The sequence below is a fragment of the Nycticebus coucang genome, chromosome 5, assembly GCF_027406575.1.
Source record: "Nycticebus coucang isolate mNycCou1 chromosome 5, mNycCou1.pri, whole genome shotgun sequence".
In the NCBI taxonomy this organism is placed as follows: Eukaryota; Metazoa; Chordata; class Mammalia; order Primates; family Lorisidae; genus Nycticebus; species Nycticebus coucang.
This window is the reverse complement of record NC_069784.1, coordinates 44,156,410-44,178,468: the sequence shown is the minus strand read 5'-3', so window position 1 is coordinate 44,178,468 and position 22,059 is coordinate 44,156,410. Positions and strand designations below refer to the sequence as shown.

General features: G+C 40.2%; 1 protein-coding gene across 2 annotated transcripts in view; it reads left to right on the top strand.

Annotated features, from left to right (window-relative positions):
• Nucleotides 1–22,059, top strand: part of PTPN22 (protein tyrosine phosphatase non-receptor type 22) — a 54,029-nt gene that overhangs the window by 10,517 nt on the left and 21,453 nt on the right. For both annotated transcript variants that reach the window (XM_053592552.1, XM_053592553.1), the window contains exons 2-15: nucleotides 4,631–4,739; nucleotides 5,008–5,084; nucleotides 5,227–5,322; nucleotides 6,324–6,362; nucleotides 7,484–7,555; nucleotides 7,666–7,725; nucleotides 8,264–8,406; nucleotides 8,742–8,808; nucleotides 9,876–9,953; nucleotides 13,514–13,600; nucleotides 16,735–16,811; nucleotides 17,091–17,911; nucleotides 20,744–20,827; nucleotides 20,964–21,094. In XM_053592552.1, coding sequence (XP_053448527.1) covers nucleotides 4,631–4,739; nucleotides 5,008–5,084; nucleotides 5,227–5,322; nucleotides 6,324–6,362; nucleotides 7,484–7,555; nucleotides 7,666–7,725; nucleotides 8,264–8,406; nucleotides 8,742–8,808; nucleotides 9,876–9,953; nucleotides 13,514–13,600; nucleotides 16,735–16,811; nucleotides 17,091–17,911; nucleotides 20,744–20,827; nucleotides 20,964–21,094 — 1,941 coding nt within the window. The remainder of the gene's footprint in view (nucleotides 1–4,630; nucleotides 4,740–5,007; nucleotides 5,085–5,226; nucleotides 5,323–6,323; nucleotides 6,363–7,483; nucleotides 7,556–7,665; nucleotides 7,726–8,263; nucleotides 8,407–8,741; nucleotides 8,809–9,875; nucleotides 9,954–13,513; nucleotides 13,601–16,734; nucleotides 16,812–17,090; nucleotides 17,912–20,743; nucleotides 20,828–20,963; nucleotides 21,095–22,059) is intronic.

Below are 22,059 nucleotides of genomic sequence, written 5' to 3'. Positions count from 1 at the left end.
GCACTTTATAGGCTCTCATGTATCTGTGTCATGCCCGTAGTTTAATTCCCAAACTAGTCCACTTGTATAAATCTTGGTGTAAAAATACGCTGTACAGATATCTCTTATCCCTATCCAATTCTGAAAATCCACAAGAATGCAAACTACAGGAGTCCCCCTTTATCTGTGGGGGATAATTCCAACACCCCCAGTGGATGCCTGAAGCTGCGGATAGTACTAAACCCCAAGTATACTATGTTGCTTTTCCCTACAGACACACATCTATGGTAAAGTTTGATTTATAAATTAGCCACAGGAAGAGTTTGGCAACAATAGGTAACAATAAAATAGAACAATTATAACAATACATTGTTACAAAAATTATGTTAATGTAGTTTCTCTCAAAATACTGTAATATTTTTGGACTGCAGTTGACCACAGGTAAATGAAACCATGGAAAGAAAAACCGCAGATAAGAGGGGAGTGCTGTGTGGTTAAAAAGAAGATTTAAGAACTGATTGTGTACCTGCTTCAAGGTTGCCTGCGTCTGATTGAACTCTAGATAAATAGAAAAAAATGGTCATTGTAACAATACATGTTGGCATTTGTGGTCCAGCAAATAAGCAAGCATTGGCTGTCTGTTCCATTTGGTATCCTTAGTTGGAAAAAGTTTACATACTTTTTTTTTTTTTGAGTCAGAGTCTCACTTTCTTGCCCTTGGTAGAGTGCCATGGCAGCATAGCTCACAGCAACCTCAAACTCTTGGGCTCCAGCGATCCTCTTGCCTTAGCCTCCCAAGTAGCTGGGACCATCGGCATCTACTACAACACCCGGCTAGTTTTTCTATCTTTAGTAGAGATGGGGTCTGGCTCTTGCTCTGCCTGGTCTTAAACTCCTGAGCTCAAGTCATCCACTGGCCTCAGCCTCCCAAAGTGCTAGGATTACAGGCTGGAGCCATTGTGCTGGGCCATAATGTTTATATTATGAACTTGCAGCTAACAAACAAATGATCTCAACATTTTCCTTCTTCTTGCTGACTCACTTACATATTCAACAAGGTATTCTTAGCCAATTTTGAAACCTACTAATAGATTCGGATGATTTGTGTTTTTGTTTTGTATAGCTCACATTTATTTCAATACTTAATATTAGAAGTGCTTTGGTCTTTATTTAAGAAGTTTTGTGATCAGAAATATGATGCAGGAAGTAAAATGTAGTTTATGTCAATACAAATTGGTTTTGTTACACATCATTTCACTTATAGCTGCAGTTTGCTGGATGAGATGATGTTGAATCAAAATTTTTTCTCTACCACTTCTTTCTCTGTCCCTATGTCTCTCTCTCCCCCCTCGATATTATCAGATCTTTATTTTAGGCTTCCTTTTCCTCACCGTTAGCCCTTTTTTTGGAGACAGAGTCTCACTCTGTAGCTCTGAGTAGAGTGCTGTGGTGTCATAGCTCACAGCAACCTCAAACCCTGGCTCAGGCGATCCTCTTGCCTCAGCCTCCCGAGTAGCTGGGACTACAGGCACCTGCGACAATGCCTGACTAGTTTTTCTATTTTTAGTAGAGATGGGTCTTACTCTTGCTCAGTCTGGAACTCTTGAGCTCAAGCAATCCACCTTGCCCAGCCCCTCACCCCTTTTTAAAAACTACTTATTTAAGTCTCCTTAAGTAAACTCCTTGTAGTTGCATATCCTAATTAATTAGTTGCTTATATGAAATATCAGCAACTAAGTTGCAATTTCCTTTTTTAAAAATGTTTTCTTGTTGCTGGTCTCCTGAGAAAATATCTTCCTCTATTCCCTTTGTAGGGAATATCTTCCTCTCTTTATTAGTTCACCCTGTGGAACAAAATAGACCATCAGTATGGCTTAAAAATTCAATTGCAGTACAGGGGTACATTTATGAGAAAGAAAAGGAAAATGCTAATTTTAAAGAAGTCATACTATACATAGCTGTCAGTGCTATCGATTTGTACAGTCTGGAAAGAACCTAGAAGTCATCTTTAGAGATCTCTCACTTAGAGAGCCGCCTGAAGTTTATGAAAGTGAGCTTGGGATCTACCTAGGGAGAGCCTGAAGTACCTGGCTAAGGAGCTTGGAGTTTTTTTTCCCCTAGAGGCAAAAGGGATTCACTGAAGTTGTTCTGAATACAGGAAAAATAAAGCAGTATTTTAATAAAATTAATTTGGCATAATAATGATCAATGGACCTGAATGGAGAAAAGAAGTGTGTGAAGATGAGTTAAGAAGCAACTGTGGAAGCTGGGTGCAGTGGCTCATGTTTGTAATCCTTGCACCCTGGGAGGCTGAGGCAGGTGGATTGCTCAAGCTCAGGAGTTCGAGACTAGCCTGAGCAAGAGTGAGACCTTATCTCTGCTAAAAACAGAAAAACTAGCTGGGCATTGTGGCAGGTGCCTATGGTCCCAGATACTGGGGAAGCTGAGGCAAGAGGATTGCTTGAGCCCGAGAGTTTGAGGTTGCTGTGAGCTGTGATGACATCATGGCACTCTAGCCCAGACTCTGTCTCAAAGGAAAAAGGAAAGCAACTGTCGTAGTTCAAACTTTAAGGGAAAAGGCCTATCAGGGTGGCCAATCTTTCTTCTTTTCTGCTGCACATTGGAAGAGGAGGAGTTGTCTTGGGGGCACACATTAAATATACAAACACTAACAAGAGCCGATGAACAACAACAAAAAATGTTCGTGCATACTTCTTGTGATATTGGACACCGCAGATAAGCAGAACCGTCCTCAAACAATCTGCATGTGGCCCACAGATTGGACACCCCTGGGACTAAGATATCAGTTTGTGGGTAAAGGAAGGAAGGCAAATGAAAGACAGTACATGGGACGAATCAAATGAACTGGCTCACTGAATCAGAGGCGGGGATTGTGGGAAGAGGGATCCAAAAGTGACTCTCAGTTTCTGGAGTATGGCTGTTAAAGACTGCCACTGGCGTTTACAGGGGAGACAATGTTGATGTTTTAAACGTTCTGAGTTTGAAGGCATAATCACATACTTGAGTGGAAATGTTCAGGACGTGGCTGGGAATTCAGGACCAGAGTTTAGCAATCAAATCTCAACGTAAACATTTGAAACTGATCCAATAGGGGTTGGAAATATAATTCACTTTGAATCAGTTAAATGAGTTGGCAAACACTTTCTACAGGATGCTTTCTATATGCTTTCTGTGGTGCATGATATCTCTGCATATAATGACAGAAAGGCAGAGAGTTGAGGAATTAACATTGGAACTTTCGGTGATTCTCGATTAGAAGATAGAAAGGAGTAGGGAGCCAGGAAGAGAGAGTGGGAAGTGAGAAGGAGAAGTCAGAGAAGAAAGAGGAGAACCGTGATAATGTGAACTGGTCAGGGCCAAGGTGGGAGGAAATTTCAAGAGGAAGTTACAGAGAGGAAGACTGAATTGACACTGAGTATCTACCCCACTGGAGGCAAATAATGTTCCTCATGTGACCATTCACCATTCAGTGGTGGGAGAATAATGAAAATTATTTTCTTCAGTTTAATTCAATAATATTTTTATTATCATGGATGTCACCTCCCTCCATCTTTTGCAAACTGAGTAAGGGTTCACAAAAGTAAGATCTAGTAAAAAAAAAAGTTTAGAGAAGGATGGGTTCCTAAAAAAGAGCCAAAGAAGAGCTATCATTTCCTCTGACCTTCAGTTTTGGTCCTCAGCACAGTATTGGAAAATGGGAATAGTTTTAAGGAGTTACTTCACTATCTTGAGGAATCTTGCTCAACCACAGTAAGCTAGCCCCTGCCTGGCTCAGGTCATATTCTACCAATAGAATGTGGTGCTCTTTAATGGTTACTGTTTGAGCTGGGTATGGTGGCTCACACCTGAATCCTACTCTGGGAGGCCGACGTGGGTGGATCACTTGAGCTCAAGAGTTGGAGACGGGCCTGAGCAAGAGCATCACTACTGAAAAAATAAAAACAATAAGCCAGGTGTCATGGTGGACACCTGTAGTCTCAGCTACTTGGGAGGCTAAGGCAAGAGGATCACCTGAACCCAAAAGTTTGAGGCTGAGGTGAGCTATGACATCATAGCACTCCAGCCTGGAGCGAAAGAGTAAGACTGTCTCAAAAAAATAAAATAAAATACAATAAAAAAGATTATTGTTTGGTTGAGGGGTGGATTTAAAGTTTGGGACTGAAATCTTTGAAATTTTGCTAGATACAGATTTTATGCAACTTAAGTTTTATTTCCACTTAGGGAAAAAAAAATCATCTGAAGTAAAAAGACTCATTTACCTTTCCTGTTAATCACAGAACTAAATATAAATAGCAACTATAAAGAAAGTAAATCAAACTTCTAATGCCTGCCTACTGGGTGGAGCACAGAGCTCCCCTTCTGAAGATATTTGGTTTTTAAAATATTCACCAGTTTCACCCCTGGGTTTTAGCTGTTTGTGGTTCAGCTGCCGTGTGTGTGATCTTCTCACTTCTCCAAAAGTCAGTGAACTCTGCTGTCCGTATGTCCTGTAGCTCCATCGTGAAGAAAGTCAGACCCAGAGGATGCTAAAAAGCTTGTAGACTGGGCAGTGACAAAGCCAAGTTCTGTAGACACAGATTCTTACCTCCTTTCTCTAGGAAGGTTAATTATTCTTGGAATTTTATTACAGAAGCTGAAAAGGCAATCTACCAAGTACAAGGCAGACAAAACTTATCCTACCACTGTGGCTGAGAGGCCCAAGAATATCAAGAAAAACAGATATAAGGATATTTTGCCCTGTAAGTTCTATTTCTCCCCTCTAAACTCATACTTGCTCTCAAGTTCAATCACTACTATCTCTTTTTATTCATTGCTTACTGTTCTTAATTGTAGAACAGGGCATTGGAAAATTAGTTTGCATTATTTATGACTGCAAAAGAGCAGAGCATGCATTCACTCAGCTTCTGACTTATAACCATCCATTATTCAAAGGGTTAGACCCTGACAGAGCAGTAAACCCTCTAACCAGCCCTCTTAATTTTACTAAGCCTTTGCTTTGTATTATAGATGATTACAGCCGGGTAGAGCTGTCCCTGATAACTTCGGATGAGGATTCCAACTATATCAATGCCAACTTCATTAAGGTACACTGAAAGGAAATAAAAACATTCTATATTTCTCTAGGAACCTGAAAAAAAGGCGGGAGTTGGAGGGAAACCAGGTGAGAAGAGAGTATTATCTGTAGGGTAATAATAATTACCCCATGCAATTTCTATTCTGTTTTAGGGAGTTTATGCACCCAAGGCTTATATCGCCACCCAGGGCCCTTTGTCTTCAACACTCCTGGACTTCTGGAGGATGATCTGGGAATACAGTGTCCTGGTGAGAGTTGCTTTTGTTACTTTATTCTCTAGTTCTTAGGGATAGAGGGGGTAGGATGTCAGAATGTGTGACTAAGGTTTCCTATCTATTAAAATGCTTTTTAAAAATTGGTTGATGAGGGCGGTGCCTATGTCTCAGTGAGTAGGGCGCCGGCTCCATATACCGAGGGTGGCGGGTTCAACCCCAGCCCTGGCCAAACTGCAACAAAAAAAAGCCGGGTGTTGTGGCGGGTGCCTGTAGTCCCAGCTACTCGGGAGGCTGAGGCAAGAGAATCACCTAAGCCCAAGAGCTGGAGGTTGCTGTCAGTTGTGATGCCATCTACTGAGGGTGACAAAGTGAGACTCTATCTCTTAAAAAAAAAAAAATTGGTTGATGAAGAAATTTCAGGGTTCAGGCATCAAAATCACAATATCATTCTTTGTCAAGAAATTTCAGGGTTCAGGCATCAAATCACAATATCATTCTTTCTCAAGAAAATAGATTCTTGACAGCCTCATTTGGTAATAAAAACTTACTGATTTGAGTAGAAAAAGGGGAAGTGGGGACAGAAAGAAGAAAGAGTACAGCAATATTTTATAAGTTACAGAATTTCTTTCTCGGTTAAAAGGAAACAAAATAGGTTGGGGAAGTGGCTCACTCCTGTAATCCTAGCACTTTGGGAGGCCAGGGTGGGAGGACAGCTTGAGGCCAGGAGTTTGAGACCAGCCTGAACAAGAGCAAGACACTATCTCTACAAAAAGTAGAAAAAATAAGCCAGGCATATCGGTACACTCCTACAGTCCTAGCGACTTGAGAGCCTGATCTAGGAGAATCTCTGGCACCCAGAAGTTTGAGGTTGCAGTGAGCTATGAGGATGCCACTCCAGCCCTAGTGACAGGGCAACACTCTGTCTCAAATGAACAAACAAACAAAGAATGAGTAACAATTTCTGACTTGGGGACTCAGGTATTAACAGCTGTAACTATATATGTTGACGTTTCTACCTATCTCATCCCCCCCAGATCATTGTTATGGCATGCATGGAGTTTGAAATGGGAAAGGTGAGTTACTTTCTAGTACCTGCTGACCTAAAGGTAAAGGGAAGAAGAAAATAAAGGTGGGGAGGGGGACTGGCAGCAGAACTTACCTTAAGTGTGCCTAGGTAAAAATTATGTTATCTTCCTAGTGTTCAGTTGGGAAATGCTACATGACTCTGGGGATTTGGGGAGTTTTTTGTTCTTTTTTTCTTTTTGTTCCATTTTCCCAGCCTCCTAGGAAATAAGCCCACTGGGGTTCTCAGTGGAGCAGCCCTTGCATGTTCCGACTGACAGACATGGACGGGGATAGGACATGAGAGGGTGTGGGGACAAGGGTGGGCTGGGAGGGGACAGCGGGTGAGGTCGGGTACTCTGGCTTCTCGGCAGTGCCCAGCTCTGCACCTCATGTCTCTGGCCTCTGGCAAGAGCAGGGGCCACTACACAGCCACCTCTGTCCCTCTTTAAAAAATTAAAACAGAACATTTTTTTTCCCCTGAAAGTTTGGGGAAAAAACATGGGTGCACATCATACACAGGAGCATATATACACAGCAAAGTACGGAGTTTGAGGGCTAAGTAAAAAAAAGTCAAATATCTATTAAATATTTTATATTGCTTATACATTGAAAATCTTTGGTATATTGGACTAAGATGGATTATTAAAATTAATTTCATCTGTTTTCAGTTTTTAATGTGACTTTTAGAAAACTTTAAGTTATGTGTGTGGCTCCTGTTTAATTTTTACCGGCCATCACTGTTCTAATCTACTGTTGTTGATTCTGGGTTGATACTGGGTTGATACTGCTAATCAGAGCCAGGGAAACCTGGTATCTCACTTAGCTTGTACACTTGTTTTCATAGATGTGTAATTTGTTGGTCCTTTTGAAATACTGAAAAAAGGTCAAAAACCCCTATTTCCACTTTTCTAGACTTCCATGAAGTCTGTGGTTTATATCCTTTAATGTTTGTTTTCCCACCCTTGGAGATTCCAAGATTCAGAGATTACAATGATAGGGGTTAGAAGAACCTGACCTCAGAGGATGGACACAGAGCTGAATTTGCTCCTGAGTGAGGGAGTGGGTTGTATTTCCCAGGGGAGACTAGAATAGATGGAAGGAAATCACTACATTTTGCTTTGTGCAACAGAAAAAATGTGAGCGCTACTGGGCTGAGCCAGGAGAGAAGCAGCTGCAATTTGGCCCTTTCTCTATATCCTGTGTGAGTATAAAGTCTGTTCCCATGATGGCTGAGCAAAGGCTCCAGGGTTTAGTTTATAGAGAGCTTGCTTGCCTTTGAAATTACTAATGTTTTAATCTTCTTCTTCGTAGGAAGATGAAAAAAGGAAATCCGATTATATCATCAGGACTCTAAAAGCTAAGTTCAATAGTGTAAGTATAAAACAGAGTGATAAACTCAAAAGCCTTCAGAGATCAGGCAGGTAAGTAAATGTGCATGTGACTCAGCCTGGGCATAAGAAAATGGGGAGTTTTCTCATTCTTCCTTTGGTGTGATCTGTTTCCCCAATCAATTCCACACCATAGCACATGTATAGAATAACATTTGTGGGGTGAACAGAGGCTAAACAATGACTAGAGACCAGGGACCAACATGAGAGACTAGGCTGCCCGAGGCCCTGCTCAGCCTTTCTAAGGAAAAGGGGTCTAGTACCTTCACTGCCCCTGACCCATCTGAAGCACACACGTTGGGAAGTGGTAGCTTGAACTGTTTTCTTATTTACCTCCTCTTGTGAATGGGGCTAATCGTAAGTGACCTGAAATCGCTTTTAATTGTTCTCAGAAAACACCTGTTCACCCAAGATCTATAGAGAAGAAAGTAGAATAAATTGAAAAAGCAATATAGATACAACTTAGTAAGTCAGACTAAGGTTAGGTGGAGTCCTAACCTTGAAACTTTTATTTTGAATAGGAAACTCGAACTATCTATCAGTTTCATTACAAGAATTGGCCAGACCATGATGTGCCTTCGTCCATAGATCCTATTCTCGAGCTCATCCGGGATGTGCGTTCTTACCAAGAGGATGACCGTGTGCCCCTGTGCGTTCACTGCAGGTATGATGCGGGGTATGAGCTTTCTCCCTCCAGCAAACCGAACATCAGAGTCCGGCCGGACTCTGTGATTGGAAGGGAAAGGTCAATAGCAGAACCAAACTCTACTAAATCCAATCTGAGCATTAAATTCGTATTTTTCTGTTAAGTTACTTGTGAACAGTACCTGTCCCGAGGTTCACTGTGGTGTGACAGATGTGCTTTTGGAAATGGCAGGGTTTGAAAAGTTTCAAGGCCTCTAGGCCTCTTCTTTCTCAACTCTGGTGGCACAATTTCCCTGCTAAGGTCAATGATCCAGTCCCCCCAAGTGTACAAGTTACTGTGACCTTTCATTTCAGCGCCGGCTGTGGAAGGACTGGCGTTGTTTGTGCTATCGATTACACATGGATGTTGCTGAAAGATGGGGTGAGTTTCTCTCCGCAAGTTCTTCCCATTTGGTTACTCTACTTCTTTCAGACTTACTAATTGTATGGTTTTTCAAAATATTTATCTTCGTGATACATCTTTTCTAAAATATTTACCTATAGACTCACCCTGTCAGTTGCTTAAATTTGTTCCTAGAGTAGGTGGTTCTTACCCAGACAAGAAGTCTCAGTATCACCAGAGACCTTGTTAAAAATGCAAAGCGTTAGGCCCCACCCCAGTGGATTGAAGCAGAACGTCCAGAGGTGGAGCTCAGCAGGCTCCGCAGGTGAATCTGATGCATGCTAAGGTTTGAGAGCCACTGTTCTAAATCACATTACCCTTCCTTTATCCAAACTGCTTTAGTAGATGAACCAACGTACTGTAATCAAACTTTGCATTCTTTTTTTTTTTCTTTTTTGTAGACAGAGTCTCACTTTATCGCCCTCGGTAGGGTGCTGTGGCATCTCAGCTCACAGCAACCTCCAACTCCAGGGCTTAGGCGATTCTCTTGCCCCAGCCTCCCGAGTAGCTGGGACTACTGCCACAAAGCCCAGCTGTTTTTTTGTTGCAGTTTGACCAGGGCTGGGTTTGAACCCGCCACCCGCGGTATATGGGGCCGGCGCCCTACCCACTGACTGAGCCACAGACACTGCCTCAAACTTGGCATTCTAATCTATAAATCATTTTTAATGTCTAACAGGAAATGGGAAGTTTAAAATATGGGCTTTAGACCTATCTGTTGACTTCTTCCGTTTCACAAAACTCTCATACTTGCTCATCTACTTAGCCCTTGTCCCTCATTATATCTTTAGTTTGAGAAATTTCATTACACCATGTGAAATCATTCTGAAAAATTTTTTCAATCTTTTCTAGGGAAAATACCAGGCTCTAAAAATCATGTTGCAAGTGATAAGAAACCTCATTTGTTTTAAACATGCATTCTCTTTCTGATACTATCTCATGTTAGGAGTGCAGATGTCATGGAAGTACAAGACTATAAGAGAGCGGCAATCATTTATTAACAGGGGATCAAAAGGAATAAGATATTTTCCCCTTTCGTTTGATAGATAATTCCTGAGAACTTCAATGTTTTTGGTTTGATCCAGGAAATGCGAACACAGAGGCCTTCATTAGTTCAAACTCAGGTATGGACTGTGGTGAATGGATCATAACGCACCTGGGTTTTCTCTATGTTTAATAGTAAGGCATTAAAAATCGCTGACTGAGGCTGGGTACAGTGGCTCAGGCCTGTGATCCGAGCACTCTGGGAGGCTGAGGTGGGTGGATTGCCTGAGCTCCCGTGTTTAAAACCAGCCTGAGCAAGAGCGAGACCCTGTCTCTAAAAAAAAAAAAAAAAATAGCTGGGCATTGTGGTGGGTGCCTGTAGTCCCTGCTACTTGGGAAGCTGAAGCAAGAGAATCGCTTAAGCCCAAGAGTTTGAGGTTGCTGTGAGCTTTGATGCCATGGCACTCTACCAAGGGTGACAAAGTGAGACTCTGTCTCAGAAAAACAAAAACAAAATAGCTGACTGTCCAGATATAACACTAATTTACTATTAACGCTTCCAAGTCCACTGCCATTTTCTCTAACTCTGAATATTCCAGTATTTTTTCTATATCTCTGTATAGGGATACAGAATCAATTCTGTATCAAATTCCTTTCATTCCTTATATTTTATTATTTATTCATAAAATATTAAGAAACCAATATATTTCCTACAAAAGATGCTGAAAAAATTTAACAAGCTACTTGACTTATTCGAAAAAAATAGCTGACATAAAACTTGAAATTTTATAGTACTGAAATTAATCTCTGAAGCCACAGAAAATCAGGAATTTGTAATTTCTACTTCAGGAAGTGGCAATAGAATTTGTAGAATGCAGTCCATGTGATCATTTTAGGAAACACTGAAAAATAAAAATAAGATCAACCATATACTTATTACCTGCAGAGAGCCATTGTTACTGTTTTTTCATAGTTTCTGTCTTTTTTTCTTTTTTTTTGCAGTTTTGGCTGGGGCTGGGTTTGAACCGGCCACCTCTGGCATCTGGGGCCAGTGCCCTACTCCTTTGAGCCACAGGCACTGCCCTGCCCTTTTTTTTCTCTCTTTTTTTTGAGATAAGAGTCTTACTTTGTCACCCTCGGTAGAGTGCCATGGTGTCATAGCTCACAGCAACAAGCAGCTGGGACTACAGGGGCCTGCCACAGTGGCTGTCTATTTTTAGAGACGAGGTCTTGCTGTGGCTCAGGCTGGTTTCAAACCTGTGAGGTCAGGGAATCCACCCATCTTGGCCTCCCAGAGTGCTAGGACTACAGGCGTGAGCCACTGCACCTAGCCTTTCCGTAGGTCTTGTGGTCCTTATTACATGCATACTTAAAAAAAAATTACAGTCATACTATATTTATATACCAAAGTCTTTTAGTCTGTCCCATTCACCCCATAAGAAGGGAGTGTACTTCTCTTCTTATCTCAAACCTCTCTGTCTACAATATTCATTTCATCGTCTTTCTATAGCAATAATTTTACCCACATTTCTGATGCTTTCTGTCTTTAATATAGAATTTGGCATTTACCCATTCATTCATTTGTCAAATGTCTATTGACGTTTATGTGTAACAGGCATTTTTACATAATTTGTAAGAACTGCATTTTACTATTTAAATAGCAAGATCTTCAAGTGTTTAAAATTTATAAATGAACTTGCTCATAAGTTTAGAGATAAAACAAGTGACAATGGCAGTTCAGATAGTTTAATGAAGAAGTTGTGGATTGAAGGGGAAAAATTAAGAGCTATTATAAACCCATCTGTTTAGCCTACACAGGTTTTCCGCTGAATAGCTGGTGGAAAAAAAACTAATTTTTTTTCATGTGTGGCTGTAGGTGTTTTCTATATTCAACCTGTGAGGAGGAAAGTTCCTGTGAAATGAAAGCCTCAGCTAGTGCTGTCAGGCTTGAAAAAGGCAATTTCGTGTACATGTATTAAAGACTCCAGGAAGCATGCAACCGAGTTATGGAAATTGTAATATTCAATTAATAAAACCATACCCTATTTCAAAAAACTTCCATTTAAGGTCTATTCTTAAGAGTTAGAAGACAGCTGAAAAAGCCTTCATATTTTGGCATTATTGACAACAAATATCTCAGCAGTTGTAGCTGCTTTTTTCTGACACTGCTCTAACCAGGAAATGGCACTGCAACTAGGTGATAGCTTCCTGTCTGACTTTGTCTCTTAAAAAAATGACAGAGTGATCCTGATTCATAACAGAGCACTTGGAAGGAGTGTTCTCTAACTCATCATGAATTCTTTCTTCCCTCCCACTCACTTTTCAACCCATTGCAATCTGGCTTCTTCCCACCAACAGTTCCATTGAAATTGCAGTTGCTAAGGAAATCAGCAATTTCTACATCAGTAAATCAAATGAGCACTTCTTAGTTCTTATCTTGGTTTATTGTCTAGAAATATTCGACAGTCTCATGATTTCTCCTTTATTGAAAACCTTCTCTGTTCTGTGAAAGGATAACTTGATCTTGGCATACCTGAAAACAAATAAACAAAACATAGCACTCTCAGCTACTTAGGAGCTACCCCTCAATGAATGAATTTTACCATTTGACACTTCTGTTGGAGTGCCACAATTACCACAGGAAGATCTCTAAATTGATAGTTCTAAAACAATGTTTTTCAACATTTTTTAATCTCTTGGCACACTTGAACCTATAGTTAAACTTCTGTGGCACACTTAAATTATGTTCATAAAATAAAAAAAGAGTAAAAAAAAAAAAATGACAGAGTGCACCAACAGCTGTGCGGGATGACAGAGAGTCTGCACTGTATCTTGCTACATTATCTTTGAAAAATATTGTTCTTTATTTGCATGGGCTTATATAAAATGTCCAGGAAAACCCTGTGTAGACCCATTCAGATAAAAAGTGAATCCAACATCAAATGTTTGAGAAGTACAGAGGCAAAAATGGAGTGGTAATAACCCATAAGTCCTGTGGCAGTAAAGGTCTCATTTCTATCATGAAATCCTTTTATAACCACACATTTCCAAACCTTATTCAGTGGTTAGCTTCTCTTTGGTATCTTTAATAGGATGACTTTTCAGCAATTACATCTAAGAATATTAAACTAAGAGTTGGAAGATTTGGTTTCTAAATCCAAGTCCTATAAATCACTTCTGAATGGCTTTGGACAAATTGTCTGTAAATAGGTCTAATATGGCCTACATCATTCATAGAGCAATTGTGAGGATCAAGTTAAAGAATGCATATTGAAGCTATCTATGTATACACCAACTACTGTGTACCTTTATCCAGAAAAGATGGCTTACAAAAAATGCATCCAGGGTGAAATAAGTTTTTAAAATGGGAGCAAAGAAAACAGAATTAGAGGGATTATGAACAAGGGAAAGATGAGTAACAAAGTGGTATTAGAACATAAAAGAAACAAGTCATAAGATCCTTGTACATTAGCCGGACAGATCAAATATTTACCCATTCATTTCTAGTAGCATAAAAGTGCTTTGAGATATGAAGTGGGCCACACAAATGTAAGGTATTGTTATTAAGTTTACGTTGATGGTCCTTTCAGATCTGCTATATTAGGATTTGATTGGTAGGCATGGTGCTAAACTCTGGTTGGGTAGTTCACCAAGCTGTTTGTTTGTTTTTTCCTTTGTTCCTGTTCGTGACACTCTTCAGGAACAGTATGAATTGGTCTACCGTGCTGTATTGGAACTATTTAAGAGACAGATGGATGTCATCAGAGATAAATACTCTGGAACGGAGGTAATGTTTAAATGTGTCAAAAATCTTGTTCATCCTCACTTTTGTTCAAGGGAATCTCAGATGAGTTGTAAGATTTACCTACTGTCACAGCTCAAATGGATGTCAGGTATGTATAAGGCTGCACTGAAAATCTCCTGAGGAGAAGGACAAATTAATTTTATGTAATTTAACTAAAAAATCAGTATCTTGGTTAATGTGTTGCATACACTTTTCTTTTTCTTTTTTTTTTTTTTGTTTGAGACAGTCTCACTATGTTTAACTTTTTGAGGAATCTTCACATTGTTTTCCATACTGGCTGTATTAATTTACACTCCCACCAACAGTGTGCTGGTGTTCCCTTTTTGCTAACATTTGTTTGTATCTTGGCCTTTTGATCATAGCCATCCTAACAAGTGTGAAATGATATCATTTTGCGGTTTTAATTTGCATTACCCTCATGATTAGTGATGCTGAACATTTTTTCATGTACTTGTGTTGACCATTTGTATATCTTCTTTTGAGAAATCTTTTGTGCATTTTTAAACAGGCTTACGTAGGCTGGGTGCAGTGGCTCATGTCTGTAATCCTAGCCCTCTGGGAGGCCGAGGCAGGAGGGTGGCTTCAGTTCAGGAGTTCAAGACCTGCCTGAGCAAGGGTGAGACCCCTGTCTCTACTAAAAACAGAAAAATTAGCTGGGCGAGGTGGTGTGCACCTGCAGTCCCAGTCACTTGGGGGCTGAGCCCAGGAGTCGGAAGTTATTGGTGAGTGGTGATCACAGAGCTGCACTCCAGCTGGGAGTGCAAACAAACAAACAACAGCAATAAAACAAACCCCACCAAACAAAAAAAAAAAATAAAACCATGGAATAAATAGAGGTAATTCAAAATGTTCCAGATAGTAAATGCAGGACTACAACTCCATATTGACATTTAATATGATTTGTATCATAGAATATGCTTTGTATTATGGGAGTTTGAAGTGGTGGTAAGCTATGATAATGCCACTGAACTCGAGCCCAGTGACAGAACAAGACCCTATCTCAAAACTAACTAAATAAATATAAATGGCAGTGCCAGTAGCTCAGTGAGTAGGGCACCAGCCACATACACCAAGGCTGGGGTTTGAACCTGGTCCAGGCTGCTAAACAAAAATGACAACTGCAACCAAAAAATAGCTGGGTGCTGTGGCGGGTGCCTGCAGTCCCAGCTACTCAGGAGGCTGAGGCAGGAGAATTGCTTGAGCCCAAGAGTTTGAGGTTGCTATGAGCTGTGACACCATAGCACTCTACAGAGGGTGACATAGTGAGACTCTGTCTCAAAAAAAAAGGTTCTAGGCTGAGCATTGGTGGCTCACGCCTGTAATCTTAGCACTCTGGGAGTCCAAGGCAGGTGGATTGCTTGAGCTCAGGAGTTTGAGAACAGCCTAAGTCAGAGCGAGACCTCCTCTCTACTAAAAATAGAAAAACTAGCCGGGTGTTGTGGTGGGCACCTGTAGTCCCAGCTATTCAAGAGGCTTAGGCAAGAGAAATCTCTTGAGCCCTAGAGTTTGAGGTTGCTATGGGAGCTAGGATGACACCCTACCTGGGGCAATAGATTGAGACTCTTTAAAAAAAAAAAAAAATCTGAGGGTGACAGTATGCTTCTGGAATCCCAGATGCTTGGGAGACTAAGGCAGAAGGATTGTTTGAGCCCAGGAGTCCAAGGATGTAGTGAGCTGTGATCATGCCACTGCACTCTAGCCAAGGTGACAGAGTGAGACCCTGTCTCAAAAAGAAAAAAAATTCCATGAATTATGTAACAAGTTTCATAACATGATATTTGCTATTAAAAAAAAATAAAGATTGAGCGTGGTTGGACAGGGGGCTGAAATGTGATTGTAGGTTGGGTGGTCAGGGAAGGTTTTCTTATTGCAGGTGACAGTTAACCAGAGAGGAATCACTAAGAAAGAGCCACACAAATTCTGGAGCAAAAGTACATCAGTCAGAGGGAACAGGAAGGGTAAAGCCTTGAATTGGAAGGGAATTTGGCATGCTAAAAGAATGGCAAGAAAACCTATATGCCTAGACTGGGAAGAAAACCATAGAACCAGATGAGACAGGTACAGGGACCTGCTAAACACCGATTAACTTTAGGGTTGAGATGCTAAATTTCTGAAGGTGGAGTGATCTTGAGACTTGAAGTTACTCACCAAGAGCATCTTAAGCTCTCATTTGAAAATGGGAAGATAAAAGCAAATCCTTTTTAGTTTCAATCACACAATTAATTATTATTATTATTATTATTATTATTATTTGAGACAGAGTCTCACTTCGTTGCCTGGGCTAAAGTGCAGTGGTGTCATCACAGTCTGATGCAACCTCAAACCCTGGAGCTCAATTGATCCTCCCGCCTCAGCCTCCCAAATAGCTGGGCCTACAGGCGTATACCATCACACCTGGATAATTTTTCTATTTTTTGTGGAGTCTGGGTCTTGCTCTTGCTCAGGCTGGTCTTGCTTGAACTCCTGGCCTTAAGCAATTCTCCTACCTCCTAGAGTGCTAGGATTATAGGCACAGCCACCACATACGCCCACTGTTAATCTTTTATTCTTGTCATTTTTATATCAGTATATGAACAAGTTCTTGCTAGCTTCCATATTTTGGAAGCTCGTCTAACACTTTCATGAATTTTTTTAAATTTTTTTTTTTTTTTTGAGACAGAGTCTCACTTTATTGCCCCTGGTAGAGTGCCATGGTGTCATAGCTCACAGCAACCTCAAACTCTTGGGCTCTAGTGATACTCTTGCCTCAGCCTCCCAAGTAGCTGGGACTATAGGTAGTGGCCACAATGCCCAGCTATTTTTTTTCTTAGAGACAGGGTCTCACTCTTGCTTAGGCTGGTCTCAAACTCATGAGGTCAAGTGATCCACCCGCCTCAGACTCCTAGAGTGCTGGGATTATAGGCATGAGCCACTGCATCTGGCCTTCATGAATTATTTTTAAACATTTTTTTGTTTTTATCATTTTTTTCCTACTGCCTATATAATTACAGAACTTTCAGGAATTATTTAAAATTTTCATATTTTCCAAAAAATTACTTCCAAGACTTCTAGATATTAAAATATCTCATTAAGATTACTTCACTAAAAACCAATCTCTTAACTTATTTCTCTTGAAGGGTCAAGGAAAGTATTCAGTTTCTGAGCCAAATCACACTCTGCAAGCAGACTCTTATACTTCGAATCCACCAAAAAGGTGAGTATGATTTTATGTGTTAAATGTTGCACTTCCCTGGACAAAGGACCTGAGAGAGAGACTTCCAACTCAGGTCTTCCCCTTTGCCAGAAGCTCTGCCTCTTTACTGCTTCCGTAATCCTTTCTGTCTAATAAAATCCTGTCTTAGCCCTGGGGGTGGATTGGGGTGGGGAGAATGTGGTGTCTGGGAGAGGAATCTCATTTTACACGGTTGTGATGCTGGGAAGAGGCCTTTGTGGCGTCTGGTATCAGCATCGATCTTTCCTTTGTCTGTTTTAGCATCGTCAAAGAAGCAAAAGTGATCAACCAACAAAGTGAGCAAAGGACAGAGCTGGAAAACGCAGGCGTTTCCTCCTTTGACTTTAGGACTTCCGAAATAAATACAAAGGAAGGGTTGGTTTTGCACCCTGCTAAACTGAGCACTTCTTTCGACTTTTTGGAGCTAAACTATGATTGTAACAAAAATGTTGACAGGACCATGAAATGGCGGACAAAGGCATTTCCAATTGTTGGGGAACCTCTTCAGAAGCATCAAAGTTTGGACTTGAGCTCTATTTTGTCTCGGGCATGTCCTAATTCTAAACCTGTAAATGCAGCAGGAAGATATTTTAATTCAAAGGAGCCAATAATACGGACCAAATCAACTCCCTTTGAATTGATACAGCAGAGAGAAACCAAAGAGTTGGACATCAAGGAAAAGTTTTCTTATTTGGAATCTGGAAAACGTGATTCTTGTCTTGTGGAGTTGCAGGCTCAAAAAGTAATGTGTGTTTCTTCAGCAGAACTGAATTATTCACTGCCGTGTAACTCTAAGCACCAGATATGTAATGCCTCTAATGTAAAGCAGTCCAGTGGTTTGAGTGAAGATTCTTACATGTCTTTAGTAGAAGATCCTCATTTTTCATCATTGTCTCCAAGTAGTGCTGGTTCTAAGATGTCTCTTGATTTACCGGAGAAGCAAGATGGAACTGTTTTTCCCTGTTCTTTGTTGCCAACATCCTCTACAACCATCTTTTCTTACTACGATTCACACGATTCTTTATCACTAAATCCTCCATCCAATTTTCCTTCCTCAATGAACCAAGAGACAGCAGTAGTGGGTAAGTTATTCTTTTAAAGTTTGTATAGGATTTTTAGATTTCCCTTTGTTCCTATAACATATTTGGCTTTTTTCCACCTTCTCCCTTCTCCTGTACTTCCTTCTCATCCTCAAAGAAGTAAATCTCAGGAGTGTTTTGGTGATGTAGTAAGTTGACAATAGCAACATTAAACATGTAATATATAGGTCAGTGCTTGTAGCTCAGCGGCTAGGGCACCGCCAGAGCTGGCAGGTTCAAATCCAGCCCAGGCCTGCCAAACAACAATGACAATTCAAACCAAAAAATAGCCGGGTGTTGTGGTGGGCACCTGTAGTCACAGCTACTTGGGAGGCTGAGGCAAGAGAATGGCTTAAGCCCATGAGCTTGAGGTTGCTGTGAGCTGTGATGCCAGGGCACTCTACCAAGGGTGACAAAGTGAGACTCTGTCTCAAAAAAAAAAAAAAATGTAATATTTCATGAAACAGGTAGCAGTGGAGGCAGTCAGATCCGGTTCAGGAGCTGTGCTAGCAAGAATGCTTCTACAGAAGGCAATTCTCATTTCTAGAAATGTACCTAAATCAAAGGCCCACAATTTACCCTTAACATATAGACGCAACTTCCAAAAGAACAGCAGAAAAAATGTTATCAACAGCACTACATGGTCATCCAAAAGTTTTGTTGTGTGGTTATGTGGCTACAATGAGTTGAACATATTGCTAAAAACTGAATTTTTTTCCTGCAGAAGTTAGAAGGGGAAGACTTGATTTCTTGCCCTTTTGTAATAACATAGATGAGAAGAATATGTGTTTGGGATTTTATATAAAATTTTTATTTTATATACAGCTTTACTTTCAAATTTTATCTCTTTTATAATTCTCTATTTTTTCATATTATGCATATTGTTTTGTTTTATTGAGTATCTTGCAAGCAGAAACAAATGTCCTGTTATAGATGATTATAATAATTTGAAGTGGGAGAAGATAAGAGAAAGAAATGAGCAAGTTTAACTCCCTTAGGCATATCATCAAATTATTTATTTTAAATTTATTTTTATTTATTTATTGAGACACAGTCTCACTTTGTCACCTTGGATAGAACGCCATGGTGTCATCATAGCTCACAGCAACCTCAAACTCTTGAGCTGAAGCAATCCTCTTGCCTTAGCCTCCCAAGTAGCTGGGACTACAAGTGACTGCCAGAATGCCCGGCCAGTTCTTTTTTGTAGTAGAAACAGGTCTCACTCTTGCTGGGGCTGGTCTCAAACTCCTAAGCTCAAGCAATTCACCTGCCTTGTCTTCCCAGAGTGCTACGATTAAAGGCATGAGCCACTGTGTCTGGCCTCATCAAATACTTTATACAGTATATTCTACTCAAATAATTTATAAAGTATATTTGACCTATATAGGAAGTAGAGAAAACGTTTGTTCTATAGTATTACTTATTTATTTTACAGACTTTCCTAACAGATGTTGGATTTGTAACTTTGTTGGAAAAATAGTTTATCTATATCTAGGGAATTCCTCCTCAACTAGATTACTTTATGCATTTTAATCTTGTTTTACAATTTAAAAGTATTTTCTTCTTCTAGATACCTAGAATACCTTAGACTACTCTGAACATCATCAAAAACTAAGTCATTATTTTCAGGGATTGCAGCAACATTGACATGTGTGCCCTCTGGTGGCAGTTTCTTATAATAACATTTAAATTTTTCTATACAAATTCTCGATGTTTCTACAGAAATATAGAAAACTGTGTTTTACTATTGTGTTGTAAAAAGGAAAAACACCCATATTCTTGGTCTCTGTGTGGAATGAAGAAGAAATACTAAAATCTTTATGATTTTACCTACTGTATAACTTAATCTTTGGCATATCAAAGTACTTTATGATGCTTTATTGTATATTCTATGTGAAACAAAAGGAAAGGAGTTATGTAGAAAACAGTCCAAGCTTCTTAAATTAATATATTGTTTTATGTTATGTTGACTAATACTAGGTGACTCCATCAAAATACTTCTGGGATTTTAAAACAAATAATAAAAACTGGAGAATAGGCTCGGTGCCTTTGGCTCAAGCAGCTAAGGCGCCAGCCACATACACCTGAACTGGCAGGTTTGAATCCAGTCTGGGCCCGCCAAACAACAATGATGGCTACAACCAAAAAAATAGCTGGGCAGTGTGGGGGGTGCCTGTAATCCCAGCTACTTGGGAGGCAGAGGCAGGAGAATCGCTTGAGCCCAGGAGTTGGAGGTTGCTGTGAGCTGTGATGCCATGGCACTCTACCCAGGGTGACAGCTTGAGGCTCTGTTTAAAAAAAAAAACAAAAAACCTGGAGAATAGGCAGTGCCCATAGTTCAATGGGTAAGGGCACCAGCCACAGACACTGGGGCTGGCGGGTTCGAACCCATCTTGGGCCTGTTAAAACAACGACAACTGCAAAAAAAAAAAAAAATAGTTGGGCCTTGTGGCAGGCGCCTATAGTCCCAGCTACTTGGGAGGCTGAGGCAAGAGAATTGCTTATGCCCAAGAGTCTGAAGTTGCTGTGAGCTATGACGCCACAGCACTCTACCCAGGGCAATGGTTTGAGACTCTGTCTCAAAAAACAAACAACAACAACAAAAAACTGGGGAATAAACAACTTTCTGTGTCTGCATCTTAAAATGAGATAATTTATTTTGCTTTTTCCTTGAGTGAACAAATACAATGCCAACTTAACTACTGTTAATGGTACTTCGGTGACATTTAAATATAAATTCTGTTACATTTATATTTAATGTGAGATTAGAATATATGGAAGAATTTCCTTTGTTCTAATTAACAATTGTGATTGTATTTCTGACATTTTGGATAGCAACTCATGTAAAGATAGATGAGGAAATTCCCCCTCCACTTCCTGAACGAACACCTGAATCATTTATTGTGGTAGAGGAAGCTGGTGAGTATAGTTCAGTAAGTATAAAATAAAATGTGTCTTGGGTCTTTTCAATATTTTATGTGCTGTTTGCTGAGCAACATTTGATTTCTAAAAGAATACCACTCCTAAGAATTAGACTATATTTGCTTTCTTCCAGGAGAGTTCTCACCAAGTGTTCCCAAATCCTTTTCCTCAACTGTGAAGGTAAAAATTGGTACATCACTGGAATGGAGTGGAACATCTGAACCAAAGAAATTTGATGACTCTGTGAGACTTAGACCAAGCAAGGTCAATAACTTTTTTTCTGACTCTATTCATTTGTATTTAAAAGAGAACAGTTCTACTCTGTTTAATTTTTAACACCTATCATTCAATAAATATTAAGCTGGCCTGGTGCGGTGACTCATGGCTATAGTCCTAGCATTCTAGGAGACTGTGGGTGGATTGCTTGAGCCCAAGAGTTCCAGACCAGCCCGAGCAAGAGTGAGACCCCATTTCTACTAAAAATAGAAACAATAGCCAAGTGTAGCAGCAGACACCTATAGTCCCAGCTACTCAGGGATTGCTGAAGCCCAAGAGTTTGAGGTTGCTGTGAACTATGGTGACACCAGGGCATTCTACCCAGGGCAACAGAGGGAGACTCTTATCTAAAAAAAAAAAAAAAAAAAAATTAAGGCTGTAGCTCAGTGGTTAAGGTGCCAGCCATATGCACTGAGGCTAGTGGGTTCAAACCTGGCCTGGGCCTGCTAAACAACAATGACAAAAACAACAAAAAATAGCGGGGCATTGTGGTGGGCGCCTGTAGTCCCAGCTGCTTGGGAGGCTGAGGCAATAGGATCTCTTGAGCCCAAGAGTATGAGGTTGCTGTGAGCTGTGATGCCATGGCACTCTACCAAGGGTGACATAGTAAGAATCTGTCACACAAAAAAAATTAAGGAGATACTAAATATCAAACAACATACAGGATATAGGTGATAAAAAAGTTGTATAAGACACAATTGTCACCCATAAGAAACTTGCAGTCTAGCATTAGAGATAAGGGATGTGTACCTAAGTCTTTATTTTTATCTATATTTATTACAGCAAGGCAAGTCTGATCAATGCCATATGAAAAATAGATTCTGAAGTGTGGGAGATCCTATCAGGTTGGAAGTGATCAAGGAAGATTTAGTGGAAGAGGAAACATTTGAACTGATTCTTGAAGGATAGTTAAGGCAAAAATAAACGTTTCATAAGTTTAGTAGGCTGTATCA